We start from the raw sequence: 26,768 nt of genomic DNA, 5'->3' as shown, positions 1-26,768 counted from the left end.
TGCTGTATGTCACAAGATAAATGAATAAACTTAATTTTCACATATTACCGTTCATAATGTAAATCTTATTTGTTATGTTTTATTCCATTTTTGTGCCTGCTGACACTTAAAAGTTACATGGGATCCATGTCAGTTGACCTCCAGATTACCCACTGTATAAACAGATGGACTAAAACTGAACACTAAAGACAAATGAATGACAGTATAAAGGGCAGACAAGAACAAGTGCCCCTAAAATACTATAAAATCTGGATGACCACACAAGTCCTGGGATATTTCAGTTGCAAAAGTAGGTGCATATAGGACAGATGAATTAAAGCAATGCTTATGACATAAAATTTACTCAACTATGTCTATATGATATGATCAGCACCAAATGTTTACACTACACAGCATTGTTACTGCCTTTTTTCTCTTTTTTACCTCTTCTTTCTCCTTTGAATCATATCTATATAATATATAGAATTTTTGATCAATATACTTTAATATCCACCCAAAATTCACAAGAAAATCTGTCAAAATACATTTCACTGTCAATAAGCATGCAGAAAAAAAGCAATAATGACCATCAAAAATTTAAAAGATTGGTGTATAAACTAAATATCCACATTTCACAGTATATGAAAATATAAAATTAATTACCTCTAAACGCAAATGTACAGTATGGTTGTTGTGGCTTTATAATGGGACATGATTACAGTGTCATTGTTAATTCCAAACACACCTTAGACTGTAGAATTCCATAAAAATGTTGTGGAATTTGAGACTTAAAACATGGTGGCACATTGTTTTCTTCCACGTGAAAGGTTTATATGGCTTCGGCAGTCTAATCCATCATTTGAGGATTTTATGCATGGAACAACTTCGAGAGCACCTGGGAATCAAAACTGCCACTTCCACCATCTACCTTATTCAGTTGCTAGCATGTGTTGTTTTTGGTTGGTATTTCTTGACTCGTGCATAAAATGATCTCCTCATTAACTGAATTAATTTCATTTCATGATTGTTTCTGAAGGCACTTGCATAACTCCACCATGTTCAGGGTATCTTCTAGGATGTGTGATTACTGGGATTCACTCTGATAATTTTTTCAAGTGCTTTATATATTTGTTCATTAAATTGTTCCTATTTTCAGAAAAATATTCCCTTCTTTTCTTATTTGGAATGAGAATTTACACCTTAAATTTTCAGTTCTAGAATAGATCATTCATGTCTCCATAAAATTAAAATCACTGACTAAAAATCAGCTAAAAACCAACCACCCATAATTTTAAAACCAGAATAAGTTTATGTTCTACCAATGGGTCCATATAAACAGTGTTGCACTTTACAACGATATTTAACATTTCTATATGAAAACTTCACCTTTAATAAAAACTGCTAAAAAGGGAAAACAAACAAAGTGAAAGTCTTTTCAAAAACTGACCTCCATCGTGAGAAAGCGAGCATGTTGCTGTGGTTTATCAGGATTGATCTTAACAACCTTGGCCTTTTTAAACTCCTCTATTGATGTCAACTTGTCTCCAGCTAATATCGAATCCTGAAAAGATATAAAAATAATAAAAATACCATATAAAGTATATGAGTGATTTATTAACTAATATAGTTAAAAACGACAAATTTACAGTTGAATATACATGTGCATTTTTAGAGTGACTGGAAGTTTTGAAAACAAGTGTTTAACAGATTAATCCCAAATTTGTGTGTTATTTATTATGTTTGTGCAGGTGTATGCATGTGTGCATGCATATGTACTTCAAGATCAATATTTGGGGTCCCAGGAGGCCAAGTGATTCAAAGTGCTTGTCTTTATCAATAACTGACATTTCACCTCTATCTGCCTGGGTTTCAGCAGTTTGCTCAGCCAACATGGCTATGAGAGAAAACTTGCCAAAAGCTTCCCGTAGGTCATTGGTTCATCCCAGGATGCTCCTCTACTGAAAAAAAAAATGGTATGAAAACCCCACAACACCAAACGTTTTTATTTTCATGTTTCACTGAAGAAGCAATTTTTCAAACATACACATTTTTACCAATTAATGCCAGTTTATATATGATAATGCAGTGTTTCCCTTTACACACATTGGTGCGACATGCAATGCAGAAAATTGATGCACATTTTGCTGCTGTACATCTTTTATGCAAAGGATTTGCATAATGCAATCAGGATTTATTTAATATCCAATGCTTTGGATGATGGATGGCATCATGTATACTTCCATCATAGACAGAGTCTGGTTCCCTACTTCGCATGCTCCCTGCATTTCACTCCTCTATTCATATAGCGTAGTGCAATGCAGGGAGCATACAAAACATGCATGCTGCAGACTAGCATAAGCAATGTTATGATGGAGTAGCTTCCCTTAATCTCGCAAGCTCTCATGTGATTTCCATCGAGCTCAGCAAGAAGTCATTGAATGGAAAGTTTCATGGCAATCCTTCAAGTAGTTTAAAAAGATAGAAATGACAAACTTGTGCCAACAGACAAGAGACCATCTTATAAGCTCTAATATGACCAGTAACATACTTCAATACAGAGTACACTTGTCTTTGAAGGTTACACCCAAATAATCTACAAATGTCTACAAATGACTGTTTCATAATTTCTAGAAACTGTTCTCTCTCCCTCTCATATATGTCTTATCGTAAACTTGAGCTACTTTTCTGACTTGGAAAAACACTGATCTTTTTCATTATATATACACACACCCCACATCCTGCCCAAAATTTGTTAAAAAATATCACTTAAACAGCAGTGTGTATTTGAACATAAACTACATCAGATGGGTCTCATGGGAAAAGTCAGTACATATCTACTTACAGATGAACACCATGAACAAAGTTAGGCAAATTCCCACTTGCTAGTTTTTGAGACATGGTCAAGGACAGGTGGTTTTCTCCATTTCACTGTGAACACATTTTTAGTTGAACATGCAGTGGAATTAGAGGCCAAGTCCATTTCCTAAGGACATGATGAGGCAGCCGACTTGAGCTCACCTTGACAGTAAGGGTGGGTATTGAATTAAAAATCATATGTGATATATTGCAATATTTTATTTCAACATTATTGCAATATTTTGATTTATAAAAGGAACCAGATTTAAATTAATTTCATGAAAAATAGTGAATGCAAACTCTTTCTGCTTTCACCCAACTAATAAGCAATTTTCCCATGATGGTACTTTAGATTTGTGGTTCCAATGCATAACTGACAAGGCTGTCTCAGTAACATTTTTGATTTTCTCACCCATAAATGAAAAATATTTTAAAAAGTTTTGCATTCAAAACCTGCAGTGAAGATACACAGTGAACTTAATTACCAATAGAACAGTTGCACCAACTTCAGTTCCAAACTCTATGCGGCTAAATGGCTTATTGCCATCTCTCAACTTGACAAAATTCTCACTATTATTTTACATTACACACGACAATGGCAATCATATCTCCTGTCACAAGACATATCAGTTATAAAAAAATCTGATGGCCTGACACCCCTTTAATCTTCAGCATTTCCCTTTACACACATTTGTGCATCAGGGACGCACGCTAGAGAGAACCGATGCACATATTTTGTAGCTGTGCATTTTTTTGAAGCAAAGGATTTTCATAACTGATTAGGATTTATTTAATACCCAAATTATTGTACGATGGATGACATGATATATACTTCGAGCATAGGCACTGACTGGTTCCCCGCTTTGTTTGCTCCCTGCTTTGCACTCCTCTATTCGTACAGCAGAGTGCAATGCAGGAAACATACGAAACAATGAACCAGACTAGCATAGGCAATGTTATGATGGAGTAGCTTCCCAATATCTCGCGAGCTCTCACGCGATTTCCATCAAGCTCAGCAAGCTGTCATCTAGATCTTTAACCTCAATCCTTGTTGCACTAGAAAGTGATCTGCAGATTAAAATATCGTGCACTTGAAATCATTAACGAAGAAAGTGAAAGAAGCAGATACAAAAGAGTAACTGTGGATCTAACTTAAATGAAGAATGGAGGAAATAATTCCCTTGACATGAATACAGCACATCCATTAAGATTACCAGTGTGACTTCTGATAGGGTGATTGCGAAGACTGCAAAAGTGACTAATCCTTTCGTGACAGGGTTTTAGAAATTTAAAAAATCTGCCCTCATTCGCCACAAGATATCTGGAGAACACATTATAACCCACAACATTCTTTCATAACAAAGAAATCAGTAAACTTGCAGAGACAAATGCATTATTTGGATTACAAAGTCAGGAGGCATTGCAGATTTTGTTGGTTTTTAACTTTTCTGCAATAAAAGAAAGATCTTAAAAGCTCAAGTGTAATTTATTAGAAAGAAGACGAATCTTTAGCCTCCTTGAGTTTTGGACAAATGTGTTCCAGGACGAAGTACAATGAAACCAATGATAGTAGACATTTTATGAAAGGCAGTAAATTAACTGCCGTTTGATTAAAAAGATTTATTTGGCTTTTTGTATTGGCTTGTATGTAATGTGTTGGGCTATAATATTGCTTCATATTGGACACTGTTAAAAGTATGACTTTAAAAGAAAAATGAACTAATAAAATTATTCTTTGAATGGACAATGCATTTGTTTGTTAATTGTGTATGTTGGTTTATTTGTATGTTTAGAGAGAGAGAGATAGAGAGTATGTTCTGCAAGTTGCAATATCCTATTTCAAGCTGAAAAAGTATGAGTCATATGAAAATGTGTCAGTACATTTTTGACCCCCCACATTTTGTATTTGACCCCCAGTTCTGACACCAAGGTTGTTTTTTTTTAACCTCAATTTTACATCCCTGGGAGATACACTGATCTTGGATCAGGCCCGTCCTGTATTCCAAGTGAGGTGCCTGTTGGGCTTGCTGAAAGAAAATTTTATATTGCCTGAAGAAACTTAGATTGTGCTGATGATATGTCGAAATATATTTTCTCGATGTTGACATACCTGACATGTTGCAATCTATATGACAGGGGCTCTTATTGTTGTTTACAGCTTAACTGTCAGTCATGTATATAGTATCTTTTTTTATACTTTATAAATGAATGATAGGTAAATTGTAAGCAGCAATGAGCCAGTGATATAAATCAGATCACCACTGTGACTACGTGAAATTGAGATCTGATTTTAATCAAATTGAAGCATGACATGTCATGCTGAAAATATGATTTTGTACTCCCATACCTCCTAACTTGGTCGTGTTTCAAGAAAGCGCAATTTTCAGTATTCTTAATTACCCCCTCCCCCAAAAAATGCGCCACCACTTTTAGTATATACCCGTTACGTGTAGCATGTATAAATGGTAAACTGTCATGATTGGAGCTGATGTAGCACTATCCTTTGGGCAGTTTAAATAGTTGCAATTAAAGACAAAGAGGTCAAATATAAACCTCCATGTCACATATTACTTAACTGGCTGACAATAGCTAGGGAGATATGTTTGAATGTTGCAGCCCATTGTGATATCTTGCAAAGGTAGGATCAGGAAGTGAAAAACTGATAAGGAGATACTATGTGCATGTACAAGTACAAAAGCTATATCATAATATTGCCTTGAATGATAATGTTTAAGCCATGTGTTATATTTTTGATAAGTTTGTGAACAGAAGCAACATTTCTTTAAAGTCAGATTTTACTGCATATATAAAATGCAAAGCTTGATCATTCTCTTTGTTGACAGAGTTTTACTATGTGAAGCATACCAACAAAAAAAAAAACCGGGGGTGCAAGAGGAGTGGGCTATTAATTCTTTGCAAATACCACATCAACATACGTCAAACAGTTCTGACCAGGATTCACTCTGTGTCCCTTCCTGCTTTCATTTACAAGAATATGATTATTCATTTATAATCTTCTGTGCTAATTGTTAACACTTTTTAAAAGCCTTAATTTTTCCTTTAGTCTTCAACATGCACCCAGGGATCGTCCTGGGCTTCGCCAATGTCGCAAATTGCGATTTTTTTCCTTATTGGCGACAAAAATAGCCCATCTGGCGATTTTTTGGGCGACAGACTTTTTTGGTTATTTAATTTGTACATACAATCATAGATTTGGACTGGATAAATTAAAAGGGAGAATGAAAGGAAGCCACAAACTTGACTAAGCAATGCACTGGAATCAATCTGTTACACAAACAATCCTTTGTTCGTATTGACAACCCCATCTTTACAGTGCATTGTTACATCATAATCTGCTTATGCTGACATCTAGGCCGAGTACTGTATGCTGTGATACAGTCAATCATGCTACCAAACTATACCTACAACTGACCGACTTCTGAAGACGCGAATAGAACAGATACAATTAATTGAATGGCTAAATCTTCTGTTGGTTTTTTTTTTTTTTTTACATATACCAGTACAATAGTTTTGCTGAACCTTCATAGAAAACTGATAACCTTTGAAGTACCGACTACTGTGTATAAATACAAAGCAAATGGAAAAAATCTCAATCACAATTATGTCTGTCGCCAGTGCAGCATTTTACTCATTGATCTTTTCCTTTTGCCATCAATCCATGTTATGGCTGCTGAGACTTAAGCTCCGAAACAAGAAATAGCACAAAAAAACAACAACCAGTTTTGCATAATTAATTATAATTATTTATTTCTCAAAATACAAGAGTGAAAGAATCTCTAAATTGGGTGTGAATTTATGCTTATATATACGGTCCAATATTGCCAGGTGTTGACTCATGCAAGTTTCATTCGTGGGAATGGAGATCCCATTTTGTTTGTTGAGAAAATTTATACAGCATTCAGTGATCATTCTTGGAATTTAGGAAGCAATTCACTACAAGCTTTGTGAAGCTAGCCATGGGGGGGGGGGGCTGCTGATAGACTACTGGTGTCACCTGTCAGTGCTGTGGACTGTGAACGTGGATTCAGTAAGATGAACCTCATAAAAACTGACATCAGAAATAAACTCTGTATCTCATCTCTCGAGAATTTCATGAGAATCAGCATGTACAGATGTGAAAACTGCATTCAACAAGTGGGCAGCCCTAAAATTGCGAAGGATATTCATGTAACACTTTCTAACATTTTGTTAATGCTTGTTGTAATTAAAGAATTAACTAACCCATCTTTTGTAATTTTCATTGCCTGTTACATTAATAGACTAAATTAACACTTGGAAGAATGTACACTACTTGTTCTGGCGACACTTTTTGAAAATTGGCGACAAAATATTGAGGTTGGCGATTTTTTGGGCGACAGCTTTTTAAAAGCCAGGACCATCCCTGTGCACCATTTACTAGACGCCATATAAAAAAAAAGTTCTATAATCAATAGTTTGATCTTCCAGACACTTTGCATGAAAAGAAAAAATATGCGCAGTTTGAAGTGTCTGAGGTACTGCTGTAAAGTTATTCTTGTTCCCCGACTAAATCCAATATGAAACCTGGATCCAAAACAAACATGGATGAACCATTTGTCCAGATTTTATGGCAAATAGCCTTTACTCCATTGTTTTTGCTTTTATTCCATAAGCCCATATTTTACGGGTAATTTTTTCAAGACTCATTGCAAAATCATAAAGATTGGAAAGTCTGCCATCGCAAAACTAAAATACACTGCATATAGCAATTGCCTTATAAATTTTCCCATCCATTTTACTCTTTCTTAAAGCAAACAAGTCCACATGGCCAACCATGCTTTGAATTTTTCACCAGTTGTACTCAGCCATGAATGAAACACTTGTTGCTTCTGGTTAACGTCAGATAGTCATCAATGTGAGCAAGGTGCTTATTTGTTGACAAAAAGAAATTAAAGCTTCAAAGAGAAGATTCACATCTATGTAACTTCATATTACCTGTATTTTTACTTTCCCCGTTAAACAAAATCTGAATGTTACTGAAGCATTTTACAAAGGTATAGGTATGGAATTCAATAGGCCATTGCCAATCACAAACTATTTTTTGTGGTGAAATATTCCTAATATTTATTTATCAAAATAATATTTTCACTGCAACTTTTTACCAAAATGCATGTCAACACTGTACTATGCCAACCATAAGAAATTTATATCACTATTATTGTGCTACTGGTTGTATACAACAATATACCAATACTTGATATTATCAAGCAATTCTACTCGATAGGCATCAAACAAAATCTTCAACTCTTAGATTACACATCCAATGCTCATCCACTGAGCTATCATAGCTACCAAAGGACAGATGGCTGGATTGAAAGATGGATGAACAGAGGGTATCACATCCTCCTCCCCGCCCCACACACAAAGTGGGTGATATTAATTTTGAGGATTTCTTTCAAGGCTGAAATTTTTATAAGGTCTCTATCAACAGGCAACATTTTCTGAAGTCCTTTTTAATTTTCCTTTTGGAAAATAAAGTAAGCAAAGATCATACCTTAAAGTTCGGAATGCGGTTATGACAGGGACGTGGAAAGACCACCAGGTTGTTTGCTTCCATATAGTCCCATACTCTCTCTCTTATATCCCACTTGGTAACATCTAGACAGTTTAAAAATATAAATAGTTAAATATTGTCAAATATATTATCATGCAGGTACATGTAACTGCAATATAACATATAATGTTCAGAGACACGTAACTAATACAAAATGTCTAGAGACTAGCAACGGTAATAAAACATGTATAAGGAAATGTAACTGTAGATGTAATGTCTAGGACCAAATAGGCCATAGGCCAAGTATAAAATTTCATGGCAAAAATCAAAGCAGTTTAGAACTAGCAGCAATATTCAACTTGTGCTAATGGAAAGATTGATGTACCATCCCACAAGTTCTTATGGTCTATGACCTGTAGAGCCCAAAAAAATATTTTTTATCAATGTATAGGTACTAAAATGAGCTGATAAAATCTAGACATTCTCGTTTTCACCTGTTTTTTTAAATAAAAAAATCAGTGTTCTTAAATTCTGCTTCAAGAAATCTTTGAGTGACAGCTATCATGTCCAACAAGGGAAGCTTAGTTCATGCATCAGTATCTAACTTGATTAGCTACCACTGCTGACATAATATGGCATGAAATATTGCTGTCCACTCTTCCACTCATTCACATGCACGACTCAAATATAACCTGCCGAGGGCAAACCATGACAATATACTATGAACAGTCATTAATACTTAAGGTTTACCACTGAACAAGCATAACTGTTCCTGCTTCTGACTGTAATGGTTAGAAAGGGCCTTAGTGTAGTTAGGATGAGTGATCTGGAATTTTAACGTAGCTTTAACAAGTTTTCAGTGATGTCGAGCACTGGGGCATCACGCTGCAGACATGTAGCATGGTGTCCAACCAAGTCACATTATCCTGTCACCAGGCCGGCCAGTCCTAACACTAACCTCTTAATGCTGAGCACCATGTCAAGCAGTTGTTAGTACCATTTTGCAAAGTCTCTGGTATGACTCGCCCAGGGTTAGAACTCCTGCATCCAAGGAGGATGCTCAAGCCAAGAGGCCACTGGAGTAGTCATGTAGTTAGGATGTATAAATCAGGACAAATTGGTGTGGTCATGAGCTAAAGACAAATATTCAACCAACAGCAGCATAGCATACCTGAGCATTACAATTTGTTTGTTTGGTTGTAAGGATGTAGTACTAACACAGATGCATCCAATTCTCATCTTTCTTGATTGAACATATATATGATCCCAAAAAATACATTTTAAACAAAATTTAAATTATGACACTGATGGATAAAATATAGGTCAGAAAGACCTCAATTTTCAATAAGATGACACTTCCCAAACCCCAAGATTCACGTATATGTACCAATTCATGGTTCTCTAAATAAAGTAAACTATTATATGTCTTCTGTTTTCACTACAGGTGTAATTCTCATTTAATATGTATCGATTTAAGATGGTAAATGTGCTGATGAAGCATGTATTTTACAGTCCGCATTTATTACCTACACCCCCTCCCTGCAATTCTTTTGTGGGTACATGCATAATTTTCTTCAGCTAACTGGCCTGGTTGCTTATAACACGGTTTGGTCTATAACGTGGTCAGGTTCTATGGCTCCCAGCTACCGTGTTATAGCTGGGTCACACTATATTCTGGTTAGAACTTGATAAATTTAACTCACGATCAGTTCAGTTATGACTATTACATAATTGTTTCGGGCATTAAGTTGTGGAGGAAAATTCCAGACGTTCATCAATATTTGCAAAATCTCAAGGACTTTTCACCCCTGGGGAAAAAAATATCGTTTCTCCCGACTTTTCCCCAATAGCATGGGAACCCTGTAAAAGGCTTAACAAAAATCTTAGAATGGCCCTACCTAATTAAATGAATATACTAAGTATTTTGCTCTTATTATACAAAGAATTAAAATTTGCCTGACACACCAGGCACAACCATGAACACACAAGAAAATGTAACTATTTTCATTTCATTTTGAATTTCTTTCTTTTTACATCAATCATTTTTAATGAAGATTGTGTATAGTACCAAACATATGCACATTTCTGAAACACTAACATATCAATCACTTCCCTGGTCAACAAATGCACAATTTCTTATATGACGAGACAAGGAGACGCTCAAACCTGGTCCTAGTACCAGAAAAGATATTCCCAGTAAATTTATGCCAAACTTTTGTAGAAACAGAGGGCTTGGGTCGGACTAATCAAAAAGTATGTTAAGTACACAGCTGATATCTCTCTTGCCAAATAAACACTTTTACATAAAACACGTATACAATGCCTAATGATTTACTGTATTTTTGTTAACTGTTCTCCAGAAGATGAATTATCTTTCATTTTACTCCATGAAAGTTTATTAAATCTCAAGAAATATTTATCGTGCATGCACATACATTGATGCATATACGAGATACACAAGTCTGCAATGTATCATTTTATTGAGCACCTGTTCCTGTCATTTACATGATAAAATATAGTTTCACAAGTTTATGTGACTTTGTTTTTGACTCCAAAATCTTTGGTTAATCAAATATAGTGTCAGACTCTAAAACCTGAATAGTTAAGACAGCAGACTCGAGAAATGCATCAAACTTACCTGAACCCATCTCCTTTACTGCTTCTGCAGGAGTTTTTTGTGTCGGTGCCATGGCTGCAATAGGCGCTGGTCAAGCTACTGAAAATACACCAAAAAATACTTGAAAATATACATTTAGCATGCTGCAAAATAAGTGTACCACCCTCTCAGGAAACCAAAATTACTCACATTTTTTAATTAATCCTGACCATCCTTGCAGGATGAAGCGAAGTTTTTGAGAAATTTACAAATAATAATGAAACTGAATAAATCATATCAAAACAATCACAAGAACATGTGTACCCATTTTGAGAGAATGCAGATGTGTGCACATCTTGCTCATTATTAAACCCATCCAATATTTTATTCTTAAAACTAATATTTTATGACTGATCAAAACTGGATCATAAAATTGGATTCAAGATGGTAACAAGCTCAGCTGATCAGATGCATGATCATTCCATTTATATGATTGTATCTCACTGTAACCGACACCATCAAAGATCCCAATAATAAAAGCACAAAATACTATTTTATGAGCCTTCAGGGCACTAACCAAGTCACCAAATGAGTGCAAGATCACTCCACATTAGTAAGCATGCATCCTGCCTTTTATCAATATCTGACTAGAAATATTGTCTACAGAGTGGTAATAAGGTTAGCCAGTTTCAAGATTACCTCGTCAGTATGCATCCATTCATCTCATTATCAAACCATAGGCCTGCCTGTTGACTTTTATAGCAGTATAAGTTATATTCAACATCAAGTATGACCATTTGACAATTTTTGTACACATTTATTATATATATCTGGAGGATTAAAATCTGATCATTATAACTATATAATTATTTTTCATAGAAAAATTTATGTGCTTTAAAATCTTAAAAGAACTCGTTCACCATCAAGCCAGAGAAGCCATGTGACCAACCATTGCTGCCTTTTCTCACACTCTAAATTTCTTTGTCTACGTCTACATCACTCCATTTGATAAATTATAAAAACTAACTGTTGCCTAAATCAATATCAGAACCTTTATAAGTTAGTGAACCTTCGTAGTATTTATTCTAATTAAGCAACTCCAGGAAAGTACTGAACAAAAATTGAGGCCTCCTTTTGAGAGTGGAGAATCCGAGTCCATAACTTTAAATAGCTCATTACTATTTAAGTTTAAATAGTGACCACATGATCAGATGTAATGGTTATTCAAATGAATGAATGTAGTATCTGTGATTTCCCCTGAAGGTGGAGCAACAAAACCAATTCAAAATGACTGATGTTTACAGTTGTTGTTGTTGTTGTGGGGTTTAACGCCATTTTTCAGCACGATAGGCTATACATGGCGGCCAGTATTAATGGTGGAGGAAGAACCCAGAAAACCCTGGAAAGAACCACCGACCCACGAGAAGCTACTGGCAAGCTTTCTCACATGCCCACATTGGCTGAATCTTAGACTCGAACCGCCGCAGACAGAGGTGAGATGGCAGTGATCCGTAACGAAGAGCGCTTTAGACCACTCGGCCACTCGGGGCCCCGATGTTTACAGTGGGCATCCAAAAGGTGCTTCCATTAGAATGGTGTAGAGGCATCCAAAGGTGCTTACATGAGGTAATGGGTTAAGACAAATTTGTCATTTTATATAAGGTCTCTGGTCCAAACACAACAGCAATCACCATTCCTTGACTCTAACAAGCCTTCAAGTCAGGAATAGGCTTATATCATTTTGAATACCCATAAACATGTGCGTGTTTTGGGTTTTTAATGTAGCTTTAACAGTTTTTCAGTCTTACTGCTAGGATGTCTGCATTGTGATAGTTTAGAGTGATGAAGCACTATGTCCCACCCAGTCACATTATCCCGACACCAGGCCAACCACTAACCTGTTAATGTAGATTGCCAAGCAAGGCAGCTGCTAGTATTATATTTTTATGTCATGGTATGACTAGGCTAGGGTTCAATCCTGCATCTGAGGTGGTCTAACTACTAGACCACTAAAGCGGTTATTATTACCATCTCCCTCGATAACTCCTGCAAAATGGGGTCTAAAAACAAAGACCGCACTGTAAGTGTGGGCGCAAGTTATCGATGGACATACATAACAATATGAAATGATGCCATTATTGCTGGACATAAAAATCATGATGGGGGGAATCAAACCCATTTGTTTATTGGCTGAATACTTGTTTAAAATATGTAATACATAACTGCCGTATGTTTTTGTTGAATGGTCTGGTTCCATGATCCATATGACACCTGCTTTGCTCTCTACTATAGTGGAATGCCTTAAGGAACATACTATTTAGGGCAGCAGACTACTTACTGAGTTGAATTCACAAACATGATTCATTTTATTAAAAAAAATGGCTCACTTAGTTTGTGAAACAGCCATCACTGTCAAAAGTCAATTTTTTTATAATTGTTCTATTAGTAAAATACTGACACAATGATGTCACTGTAAGTAATAATGAAACTTGTTCTCTTCCATTAGGAAATCTCTGAGCGTCAATTCCATAATTACATATTAACTATAAACTGTGTGAATCAGAATTTTATGTTATAAAGTATTCATTTCGCTTAGTTGTCTTGCTATCTTTGATCACAGCTGCAAATGAGCATACTCATTTAAGGTAGCTTAATTATATTATGTTCACACCAAAACCGTAAGTGTTAGAAAAGAATTGATCTGACATTCTACTGGAGGCCCAAGCTCACACTATGGTTGGATTGGCATGCCTTTAAGTTTTCATTTATTCTACTCCCTTTATTTGGTACAATATAATTAACGTGGTAATACAATGTCAGCTTTTAATTCAGTGCAACAAATACTTGCGCAAATTAGGTATAAAAACATAGTTGGCACAGCAATGGAAACTTGACACTGGGAGACGTGTATAGACAAGAGATAATCTGATTACTTACCACATGTCACAATATCAATTAATTACTCGTTTTGGATACATCTGAAGAAAAAAGTGGCTGCTGGTCAGGGGAACATTTTCCATTTTTATACTAATTATGCTAGCTGCACTGGAGGGGTGGCCATTCTTGAGGGGTACTTTTGAATACAAACTTATCGGTGCCAAGGGTTTCTGGCCATAAAAGCAGGTCGCCACTGGTCAGGGGGCTGTTCAAGATTTGGAATTTTTATTTTACGTAGCTTTAACCATTTTTTCAGTCCTATCGCTATGATGTCTGCAGTGTGGCAGTTTATAGTGATGTCTAGCACTGGTGCATCATGTCGCAGACATTTAGTGATGTCCCACCCAGTCACATGGCTGACCAGTCCTAACACTAGCCTCTTAATGCCGAGTGCCTAGCGAGGAAGCCATCAGTACCATTTTTGTAAGTCTTTGGTATGACTCAGCCTGGGATGGAACCCACGACCTCCCACACCCAAGACGGATACTGTAACTACTAGGCTACTGGAGCAGTAGGCAGTTCAAGAGGGTGACCACTGTAACGGCACGTCATGCGAACCAATGTGTAAACATTTTTATTTGCTTATATCCACAGTATTCCAGACAGGCTGTCCATATCTCCAATTCAAAAGCAAGGCAACTGTTTTAATTTTGGAGATGGTCAAAGCAATTCATTTGCTTGATGGTGGGAACCGTTGTGGTACTTGTGCTGCAGAAATAGGATTAAAAAAAAAACAAACAAATGTAACAGGTCTAGTTCCTAATTTAATCTTAATAAAATTGTATTTTACTTTATTCGTTTTATGTTATGATTCTAATTAATTTTATTTTCTTGACTGTACCCATGGAATAATATGAATGGCTTTTTTTTCAAGACTTCCAATTGAAGTATGCATATCTGATACGACTGAGAGAAAACAGTGAAAAACATTGTCAAAACCCACTCACATTACACCAACTAGTATTAATCTCCGATAAATGACACTCACATCCAATGAGAGATAGGAGTTAAACAACTTTTCACTAGGGTCAGGTGTTACTCAGTATTTACAATTTACCATACTTGTCTGTAAAGGCAGGCACAATTTCAGCTCAAATGTTAATGACAATCACATGGATTGAGCTTGACTTGAATTTTTAAGTGACTTCTCAATTTGGACAGAAATGGAAGAACTGAGAACCTGTGTGTGTGTGTGTGTTAGCTAGCGTTCATTCTCTTTTTTGAATTATGTTATCTGTTTCTCATTATGTATATCTGCATATAACACTGGATTTAAGCAATGTTTAATTTCCGTGTTATATGTTTATTCTGAACACAGGGCTCAAAATTAGCGGTAGTCTGCTAGTCCGAGGCTAGCAGATTTCCTGTCGGACTAGTAACTTTCGGTTATCAATAGTCAGCATTTGTGTACGCCATTCCCTAATAAAGACTTGACTTAGCAGATGTTCTGAAGAATCAAAGCAGTGGCCATTGTAAACAGTCATAAAATATTAGCATAAGATGAAGAAGTCAATTTCTGCCTCAGAAAGGTGCGTTTCTATAACAAGAATCTGATTTTGTGCATTTCACTTAACTGCGCAAATTATGGTCCCGTCATTAACAAGGGAAGTTTGGTAATTGATCCTAATTAATCTGATAACAAATTAAATCAAAAAATGACGTGGTATCACACTTTATTCACTCGACCACAGTAACAAACTACAAAGCGACATACCACAAAAGAACAGGGCAAAAACTATTCAAAGAAATTAGTTTAAACGTTTCTTGTTTAAGGTTCTTTTTTTTTGTTGCTCGCTACCTAAATGCTCCAGCAGTCACAAACAGGAAACTACATATTTTACATTTCCATCAAAATAATTATAAGAATTAGATCAATTTATTACAATTACGTTATTGACACATCCTTTCACATACAACTACTTTTTCTATGATGATAAGATTAGTTTTTATATTTTTCCCTTACAAGAATGAACAAATAATTGAATACACGTGAAGATATCCAAGCAGAATGCCGTACATTTGTTGGGAATTTAAATCTCTGAACATGGGCATCTAAGATTTGAAAATTTTCCGCCTTATTATTAATTTTAATTTCAACAATACATTGAGGTTCGATTAATTAGAAACAATTACCAATCTTACGACTTATGATACTGTAATTGGAGCTGTTAAATACGTGCCAAGTGTCAGATAGCTTCGTTTGATGGGAACACATTTTTTGCAAGCTGAAACTAACACTATCTTCTGATGCAAATATTTTAAAACAATGTTTACAATAGCCACTGCTTTGATCATACAGAACATCCGCTGAAGTTAAGTCTTTGTTATGAAGAGGCCATTTAATTGCAGGAGGGGACAAAGACACGTGTTTCTTGCTCTTTATTATATAAAGGACACTGTGCCATTCCTTTTCTTGCTTTAAATAATTCGCGTCAGCTATACTATAACATCTTGTATTTCAAAACAAGGCACAATTCCCTCCTTATAAGACAGGCAAAATGTGGCATTTGATAGAAAAAAAGCAAAAGTTGAATGAGAATGACGAGGAATAATTCTTATGATAGGGCAAAGCATATGGAAAATTTCAGAAGAAACAGACAGAAGACAAGGAACGTTATGTGGTGTAACTGGTGTATGCAATTCGCAAAAACAAGCACACAGAAAACATCCAGTTTTGTTGCAGGTTGTTCGATCTTTAAAATTGAATTGGTAAACGTACATGAAAGCTGTGTGACATTGTTTTGTGAACAGGACTAGTAAAAGATCTGGCAGGACTAGTAAATTTCTCAATATAATAGTCCTTCTGGCTACAAAGAAATTTGTGTTAAATTAGAGCCCTGTGAACATGTATCAAAAATATATGTATGTACTTGTAAAGTGTATGTTTGGATGGAGAGAAAATGCAGTCTACTTGGTCATATGGCTTTAAAACAGAACAGCAGAAACTTACAATGCAATTAATTTTTGCTGCACCTTGATTACAGTACTGTAATTGCAAGTTAGAAAAAAATGATTATTCAACTGCCTTAAACAAGAATTTTTTTCTTTTACTTTCTGAAAACTGACAGTTGGAAAGATATTCTAAACTTGTTTGAAATAATCCCTGTAACATGTACATGAGAGCAAATGCAAGTGTCTTCATACCATAGTTTCATCATATCATTATTGCTGAAAATACATTACATAACTTTTTTTTAGACAATGCCATTAAAGCAGTCAAATCTTTATATGAATAAAAACAAGGCCCTTCTTTCCAACTGAATCAATAATGCCAAGAATATGGTGCAACACACGACATGACTGCATCTATTTTTAAAAAGAGGGGTTTTCTAAATATAACCACTCACTTTCTAGCTTCATTTTAAGAATTCATTTATAGGATTGCAAATTTATGGTTATATTATTGGTGTATATACTTGTAGCAACATCTTGTTAAATAGTATTTGATTCACTGCTTTTTCATATTTTCACAAAAATGAGTGATGTCAGAGACAACCCAGACCTAATAGCACTCAATGGATTCCACAAAAAAAAACAAAAACATTGCCCGATGCTTCTTTAGGTCGTCTGTTTTCTTGAATCACTGGGCAAATAGATTAAGGAAAATGTACAATTCATACAAAGAAAAGACTAAATGTTCTGAGGGACAATTAACCTAAAAATGTAACTATGTAGGTCAGAAGCATGGGATGATGTTTTTTGTTGTTGAGAAAACCCCTTTCTAAAATAGATGCAAACTGTAAATCTGCAGCATAATTTCCCTACATGGAACAGCAGATGATGCAAACTGCAAGAGCTACCACAAAATTCCAAGTTCAGTCATGTTTCCTTACTGACTTATTTCCTATTATTCTATATGCCAACCGTGGCAAAGCCATCAAGGCAATTTCATCTGGAGGATCTGAATATTAATGAATCATCAAAAAAAGACGGAAGTTTTTGTTTTGTTCAAATGTCTGCGTTGAAAATTCGGCCAGGTAAATACATGAAGATTTTCCTGTAGTACTATGACCCTACAAATAAACTGCATACAGTGGTTCCCCTCTCATACATTCCCCCTCCCCAGCTGCCACATCCTCTACACAGCTTATTTTCTGGCACCAATGAGTTAATGTAGTGTACCAAAGTACCCAATGTAGATGGCCACCTCTCAAATGCTACATGTGGCCAGCATTTTAGGCTAAAAATTGTCCCATTTTCCCCTCAAAAATGGCCAAATTTTAACTGTCCAGAACCAATATTTAAATGACACATTAAGGTAAGTAATCTAAATATCTCTACCAATGTCTATTTCCCTATGTCAGGTTTTTGTTATTGAAATAAGCATCAGCTATAGTACATTATAACATGTATCACTACAGATAATATACGATGATCTACAAATGCAGACATTTACAGGAACAGGCTCAACAATGTTGCAATCAAAATTTGGTCTTCACACATGTGTCAAGTATTCTGTTGTTGTTTCTTACAACTGGAAGTAACTCTCAAGATCATAAAAAGGTCCACAAAGCTTTTGTAAACTCGTTCACAATGAGAAATATAAAAAAGTCCCAGGCAAAGAGAACTGCTGAGAATATACTAATCACTGCCTTTATAAGCAAGGCCTTATGTCTACTCTACAAAGTTTCATCTTGACTATTATAATACATAACTGTATAATTAACATAGGAATAAATAACAAATCTGTAACATATAATGTAAATGGAAAATTCTTACTTTAGAAGTTACTGGACTGAACAATGGGGAGAGTTCATCACTTCCTGCTAAAATATTTCATGTTGAAAAAACCCTCAATAAAAAGCACCGTAACAGATGAGAAGAATATTCTGCAACAGTGGGAAATTGTAGTAAATGTAGAGAGATTCTAAATGCCAAGCAATGTTTGTACTAAGATATGAATGACATTTTTAAAACAGTTGTGCAATTCACATACCAACAACACCCCCACTCATATTTTCGGCTTAAAAATCAAGAACTATTACTGTATGTTCACTTGAAATAAGTAAATTCTCAAGATTTGAAGAACCTTTTAATTAATGTTACTTTTAAATGCAAATATTAAATGGTCTGCAGTTACATGCAGCTTTCTGACTACATACACATACATATAGTCACAATGAGGATATCCAGCATTATCTTTGTCAACTCTGTACAATTTGTGCAACATTCCGCACATGTGGAAGCTGTATTGCTAAGTAATCAAAACATTTGTTATTTTTCATGTCATATCTAAATGCTTAAGAATAATCCACAAAGTCCAAATTCTAACGATTTCAATGCAACTAACTAATGCAAAGGAAACCCAGTCATGTATCCACACCAAATGGGTTATTTATGTTGTGGGTGAGTGACTTCAACCTCACATCGCCATTTTAACGATAGTTTCTTTAATACCTAGTGAAAGTTTATTTAATATTTGTACCAACTGTCAATTACTATAATTTAATCTTGGTACAACGCGGCATTTAGAATTCATTACAATGTATGTTTCTGACTCTGCTCATCTGAAAAAATATGTCTAAATTACACATGCAATGACAATGTGGTATGACGCCCCGTTTGTTGCGAAGATAACATTTCCAAACAAAGGTGTACATTTACACTTCTGCGCTTTACAAAAAAAAACTAAAAAAAACCCAAACAAACCATGGAACAACAACTTGTATCTTAATTTTGTTTTACATCAATGATACACTATCAAATTTAACAAAACAATTTTATCTGTCAACATGTGAGACCAAACACGTGATAGGGCATGTATTCCGACATTTGCTCGAAAAGCAATGGGCGAGCATGCCGTACCAGCGTTTGTATCAAAATGTTTCAAATTCCAGTTTTAACGCTCCAATCCTAATAATAAATGTAACTCTTTCTAATTTAAGCAATCTTCCTCCACATATTTTGATGTCAGCTACACAAATATATAAAATATTACCAAATATTTGCAGTTTTTGTAGGCACAACACCCAAATATTCTGACGAGGTGTCAATGTGGCAATGCTTCTTATTTCCTGCGCAAGAGAGCTTTCAGGGGAAACAACTGTTTATACTTTTTTTTTTTTTTTTGTCGGCGCTTGACTGCAGCTGCTGTCTACTCTTCATGGCTTACCTCCCATTGGACGGATAACTTAACCATGCCATCTTCGCCATCCAAGGTTGGTTGCTTATCATAACCTTGGCTAGAGAGAATGCATTGATGGAAAGTATGTTTCAAGTTCTGAAAAAAACAGTGAACTGTGATGATTGTGCTGATGGTTAATTTAGAACGAGAGAGAGAGAGAGAGAGAGAGAGAGAGAGAAGAAGAAGAAGAAGAAGATCATATTCAAATTTAGCTTATCAAATGTTATAGTATAACTTAATCAAAATAAGTAATCGCTTGAAAATTCATGATGGTTATTTCATGTGTACTCTGAGCATAAGAAGAGGGACGATTGCCAGTGACAGTGGGACCGACCATTTAATGTTCAGAATGGGCCTCGAATTTTATTATTTTAAAAATTCCAAACTCCAATGAGATTAAAAATATTATTGTTCTTTTTGGTACAAAAGGAATTAAGTGTATCCGTTATATCAGCACGAAATAAGAAAACCTCATTTTGCTCCATCGAATGGTGTGTCGCCTTACATACTCAGTGACATCCAAGGAATACATACATACTAATTCTAAGTGATAAGTTTAATTAAGAGTCCCGAAATGAAGTATATAAAACCACAAACATGACTCAAGGCGTTATTACACGTGCACCTGGATTAATTGATGATGCCGTCGTAAAGATATCAGATATAAAACTTCAACCTTTGACAAGTTTAACCTTTAACCTACAACATGATTTTATTCAGTGAGACTTAGGGTTGGTATTAGGAAGATCCCAAATCAAAGCGTGAAAGAAAATCGCTAATACATCTAGGTAATAATCTTCAGATGGGGGAAACAATGATACATTTTGAAGGTAGTGATGTTAATGAAACAGGGTGGAGCCTAAAGGAGGTCTTGGGAAATTAAACTCATTTACATAATGATGTCAAGGAATGCATAGTGAGGCGAAACAAGAGGGATCCAACGTTAAACCGGGTAAAAACGTTTACAGGGCCCAAACGTGAATTTAACATTCAGCCGCCATCTTAGTTGAAAATTTTTGCTTGCATAGGATGAATTGTTTATGACAGTGTAGCTCGAAAACGAGGACATGGTTTATTAGTTATGTTCAAATCTGTTTTGGGTACGGTAGCACCCATTTTTTTAAATGTCGTATTGAAGCATAGATTAGAATGTATCCAAAAACGTACTCACCCTCTAACATGGATTAGAATGTATCCAAAACGTACTCACCCTCTAACATAGATTAGAATGTATCCAAAACGTACTCACCCTCTAACATAGATTAGAATGTATCCAAAAACGTACTCACCCTCTAACATGGATTAGAATGTTGCCAAAACGTACTCACCCTCTAACATAGTCGTAAAGAAACGTTAATAAAACAAATGTGTTGATTCAAACATGTTGTACAACGAAATCTCTTGAGTCGTTGAGACACAACTATAAATTCGCATACGCCCCTTTCCAAGGCGTTGATTCCTCTTATACGTCACAACTAGTACAATACAGAAGAAATATGAAAATCCCTTAAAATCCCATGAATGCGTCCGGAATAACAACTCACATCAGCAGTAAAAAGTGGACTTAGCTGTATTACTTAACAAGAAGGTGTTTGAAGATTCTTGCGAATGTTTAAAGTTGAGACCTGATATGGTTGCCATGACATCAACAATGACGACAATGCAAGAATCCCAATGTACAGTGTTCCATCTTATGTCGTCCCTAACTACTTCAGGACCTACTGAATTTGAAATCAATGGACAACCGAAGATTAAATCGATCTGACTAACGGTTACTTGTACATGAAAGTCAAAGATGTATTTTTATGTCAACATCTGAATCAAGCAAAACAAAAGATGCCATTTCAGGTGGAGGGAAACAGAGTTCGAAAATGGTTCTGTAAAACTCACGAATAATTCAGCGTTCAGATGAAAATCTCATGAAACAGACCACAGCAAAATTATATCCGGAGGATAAATAAAGATAATGTGAAATAATGTGAAAAATATATTTAGTTTGTAAGGAGGACACTAAAAGATGATTACTTGGTATTAATTATTAAGAAAAACAACATGTTCAGACCAACCACATATATCTATAGTGGTTATTCTGCGTTATAGCATTTCAGTTGGGTGATGTATTAATTATACTTTACGATGATGCAAAGCAGGTGCTGTTAACAAATGAAAATAATTATAATCATCACAGGTTCATTGTGCATTCATGTTGAAACAGAAAACTGCTCGAGAAGGACTGCATCGATCTTTATAACACTATTGCCTTTCCAAGGCCTATTCATGGTAAAACCAATGCCTATCCAAGGTTTTTCACAAGCCTATTCAAGTCCTGTCCAAGGCCTATCCAAGCTCATTCCAAAGTAACACCAAGGTCTATCCATGGTATAACCAATGCCTATCCAAGACATATTCAATGTCTATCCAAGGTCTAATTAAGGTCTAAGGAAGGCCTATCCAAGGTCTATCCAAAGTCTATCCAAACATATTTAAGGCCAATCCAAGGCCTTTCCAAGGTCTAACCAAGGTCTATCCAAAACCTATCCAAAGTCTATCCAAGGCCTTTCCAAGACCTATTCCAGATATATCCAAGGTTTAACCAAGGTCTATCCAAAGTCTATTCAAAGCCTATCCAAATCCTATCCAAGGCCTATCCAAGACCTATAGTCATATAAATGGACCTTGAGTCTGTCCGATGTCTAACCAAGGCATATCTAAAGTCTATGAAAGGTCTACTCAAGGCCTATCCAAAGCCTATCCAAACCCTATCCTTGGCCTATATAAGACCTATTAAGGGTATATCCAAACCCTATTCTTGACCTATATAAGACCTATTAAGGGTATATCCAAAGCCTATCCAAGGTCTATCAAAAGGCTATCCTAGACCTCTCCAAGGTCTATCTAGTTCCTGTCCAATGGACATTGGGTTCATATACAACATACAAATAAATAAGATATCATGCCTTCTCAAAGATAAGCTAATTCCGTACGAACAAGAGAGTTAATTGGTTTAAGGAAAAACTATGTTCATTCAAGACTGGTAACGAAGAAAACGAAATTTTCCAAAGGAGTCAAAGAACTGTGTATTTCAAAATAATTTACAGTTTAAAATGTACAAAGATATGGAAAACTCTCCGGTAAGAGTGGTCCAAGTTGGGATCACCTCCAATCGGTGGATAGTTTAAGAATGAAGATTGTTCGTAGAAAACTAGCACTGACTTCTTCAGAAACAAAACTTGGCAGCCCCATATCAGGGAAGCTTTCCGCAAAGTTGCGCTCTTAGAGGCTGATGTAGACTTGTTTCTTATAGTCAAACGAGGGCTTCTGGCAGTGTTGATAACAATTCCTATCAAAGAAATACGCACACCTGGAAAGTAACGAACACTGAAAGATTTTTGTAACATTTAACTTTCATTTTTAAGTAATCAAGAAAAATATAATTTTCTACGACAGTGATTCGAACGTGAAATGTCTCAATCAAGAGTATAACTGAGCAACGCAGATACTTGGTGCACAGGACAGAAGAACTCGTGTGCAAACCCAACAGCGTTTCTTGGTAAACGCGTGTAGCCGATATGAAATCGAATCCATTTATGAATTGTCATTCATGACGTGTCACTGTCGAACACAATAATTATGTATGGTGCAATGACTATCCAAAATAATGATGGAGGTCGTATAAAATGGACAGGTGTGAATGGCTCTTTGAGAATTATAGGCACGAAGAATTAAAGGAAAATAAGAATTAAAAGAAAATAAGAATCAGTGGTTTGATGCGTACAAGAACAATACCTTTATGCCACTACCAGTGATTGAAATTATGCCAGCGATCGATCTCAACTTCCAGGAAGTGCGACCATAAGCTTTGTCGAGCACGAGCCTGCCAACCCACGAGCGATCATCACGCCAAACTAGTGTTGTGTCAATCACTGGAATTCACTCCGGTTGCATTCCTTGTGCTAAATGGGTACAGTTATGAGGTTTAGAAGGTAGACCCTGGCTGCTAAAAAATCTAAAACTTCTAGGAAACTACTATATATGGTTGGCCATTGAACAAACAAAAAAAATAACTTCAAATAAAGAATTAATGATACTGAGTCAAAAGTTAAAGTTACCATTAGGTGAATGGTTAAACAACTGTTGAAGGAAAGTTGTACAGCATCTCCTTTTGTTTGTTTTACCTAAATATATTATAACAGGTACTCTAAACCTAACGGTTGTAAGTTTAAGTGGCGACAGCAATAGTGGTGCAAGTTAGTTCAGTGATAAATTTAAAAAGGTATGAAAAACATTGCCGACTATTTGCTCAAGTTAGCAAAAGAAAGCAGGAGCATTGTTATTGTTATTGTGGCTTTTAACGCCATTTTTCAGCACGATCGGCTATGCATGGCGGCCAGCATTAATGGTGGAGGAAGAACCCGTTAAAACCCCGGAAAGAACCACCGACCCACGAGAAGCTACTGGCAAGCTTTCTCACATGCCCACATTGGCTGAATCTTAGACTCGAACCGCCGCAGACAGAGGTGAGATGGCAGTGATCCGTAACGAAGAGCGCTTTAGACCACTCGGCCACTCGGCCACTCGGGGCCCCCCAGTAGTATAGACCACTCGGCCACTCGGCCACTCGGGGCCCCCAGCCGCCGGAGCAGTATTGTCACTTAAAATTAGTTATGCAATACTCTGACAATTAAAATCGCCCGGAATTCTTTATTCTGTAATAGCCCATAATGTCATTTTGATAGCACTTGCATTAATTGTAATGTACCACTGCAATATTACGAAAAATTGTTGTTTTTTTTTCTAGGATAAAACAAATGAGAATAGCATTAATGTTTAACTGGCTAGGTAATGCATTTCATAAACTGCACCAGCAATGGCAAGCATATAGATCAAAATAAATAATAATTTTTTTTTTTCGGGATCCGATATCAGTAGGCACTGTTCGCTTGTCTTGTTAATTTGATTATCCATGTTATGTGGCTTTTGGCGAATTATTACAGTTTTGTTTACTTATCATCTTTGATGTCTGACTTTTGGCGGGTTATTGCATTGTTTTTTTAAAATAATTATCTTTGTTGTCTGTCTTCTAATGGATGGTTAGAAACGTTTTTTATTTTTCTGTCTTTTGGCGGATTATTATAGATATTTTATCATCTTTGCTATTGGTCATTTTTCAGATTATAGCATAGTTTTTATCAGTTTGTATTGATTTATTCGTATCCACGTTGGTATTCATAGAAAAATGTGCTCCTAGTTTAAAATTAATATAATACATTTGTCATCACCTACTACAGTATCCATTTTCATCGCCATATTAGTGGGTATCCACTATACATCGTTACCAGTGACTAAATATTGTTGTATAATTTTTTTAAATCGTGAAATATATTGTTAACGTTATATTACAATGTTTTCATTAGTGTCATAACCCTTCTTCATCTAAAATTAATATTACAACGTTTATAAATGTGTCTTGAACATACAATTTGGATTGGGTTAGAGATTGTATATTTTGTTTCTGATCACCTAAAATAGACATTACATATTATATAATATATATTATGCTCACTATTTCATCATTTCTTTGTAAACTACTAACTCGTGGAAAGAAGTATATCCAACCTTTGTGGTCTTCATTATTTTAATTGAGCATTAGAAAATGCATGGAGGCCCAGAGTGGCCGAGTGGTCTAAAGCACTAACCGTCACGGATAACTTCCATCTCATCTCTGTCTGCGTGGGTTGGCGTTTTGGGTTCGGCCAATGTGGGTATGTGAGAAAGTTTGCCAGTAACTTCTCGTGAGTCGGTGGTTCTCTCTGGAGTTTACCCGGGTTCTTACTCCACCATTTATACTGGTCGCCCTGTATAGCCTATCTTGTGCTGAAAAATAGCGTTAAACCATACACAACAGCAAATCTCAGAATTAGGCCACAAAACCCATCAGCTAATCTGCAATATATTTTAGAAATCCGTTTCACCTCGGGTCATAAAAGTATATTTGTATCATGCTTTCTAACCAACGGCTAAATAGACTTTCTGCGATTCCTGCAATCATAATGTTTGTAGGATGTCCAAGTTATTACCAATTGAATCTGATTGTTTCTGATTTATTCTCCTCATTTATCTATGGTGTTTTGACAAGGAAGGGTACAGATTCACGCCTCGGTGTTAATATATAGATCTTTACAAGCGCGTATTATTTAAACGATATAAATGAACGTGATAGAAATAAAAAGGTACCTTTACTACTAAAATGTATATTTCTATTCGTGCATTTTTTTTGTCAAGTGGCTTTTTATTCCTTAGATATTACATAATGTACTCGAGTTTCACACAAAGCTAGAGTAAGTTAACAGCTAAAGTTTATACTGTTATGCAATATTATATCAAATGAATATTGAACATAGTACTACTACTACTACGACTACTACTACTACTAATAATAATACGTTGTTGTTGTTATAGTTGTCATAGGGTTTAAGGCCATTTTTCAGCACAATATAGGATATACATGTCGGCCAGTATAAACTGCGGAGGAAAAACCCGGGAAAACCCCAGAAAGAACCAACGACACATGGCAAGCTACTGGCAAACTTTCTCACATGCCACACACTGGCATAGCGAGGTGAGATGGCAGTAATCCGTAACGGCAAGCGCTCTAGACCACTCGACCACTCAGGGCCCCTAATTGTACTTTAAGAGCGAAACACAAAATTTAGAATGACAGATCTGGTGAGAGAGCAAAACTC

General features: G+C 35.8%; 1 protein-coding gene across 2 annotated transcripts in view; it reads right to left on the bottom strand.

Annotated features, from left to right (window-relative positions):
- Positions 1-19,949, bottom strand: part of LOC149772638 (methenyltetrahydrofolate synthase domain-containing protein-like) — a 29,900-nt gene extending 9,951 nt beyond the window's left edge. Inside the window, exons 1-4 of one of the 2 annotated variants that reach the window (XM_089947542.1) lie at positions 19,840-19,949; positions 11,007-11,084; positions 8,369-8,472; positions 1,427-1,540 (exon numbers count right to left, since the gene is read on the bottom strand). In XM_089947542.1, coding sequence (XP_089803668.1) covers positions 1,427-1,540; positions 8,369-8,472; positions 11,007-11,058 — 270 coding nt within the window. In that variant the 5' untranslated portion in view covers positions 11,059-11,084; positions 19,840-19,949. The remainder of the gene's footprint in view (positions 1-1,426; positions 1,541-8,368; positions 8,473-11,006; positions 11,085-19,839) is intronic. The other variant, XM_089947543.1, reaches the window with a different exon arrangement.
- Between the last annotated feature and the right edge of the window lie 6,819 nt (positions 19,950-26,768).

Source organism: Sinohyriopsis cumingii, unplaced genomic scaffold (assembly GCF_028554795.1).
Source record: "Sinohyriopsis cumingii isolate HCF-2022 unplaced genomic scaffold, ASM2855479v2 utg001328l, whole genome shotgun sequence".
Lineage (NCBI taxonomy): Eukaryota > Metazoa > Mollusca > Bivalvia > Unionida > Unionidae > Sinohyriopsis > Sinohyriopsis cumingii.
Note: the sequence above shows the minus strand (reverse complement) of the source record. Positions and strands in the feature narration are given on the sequence as shown.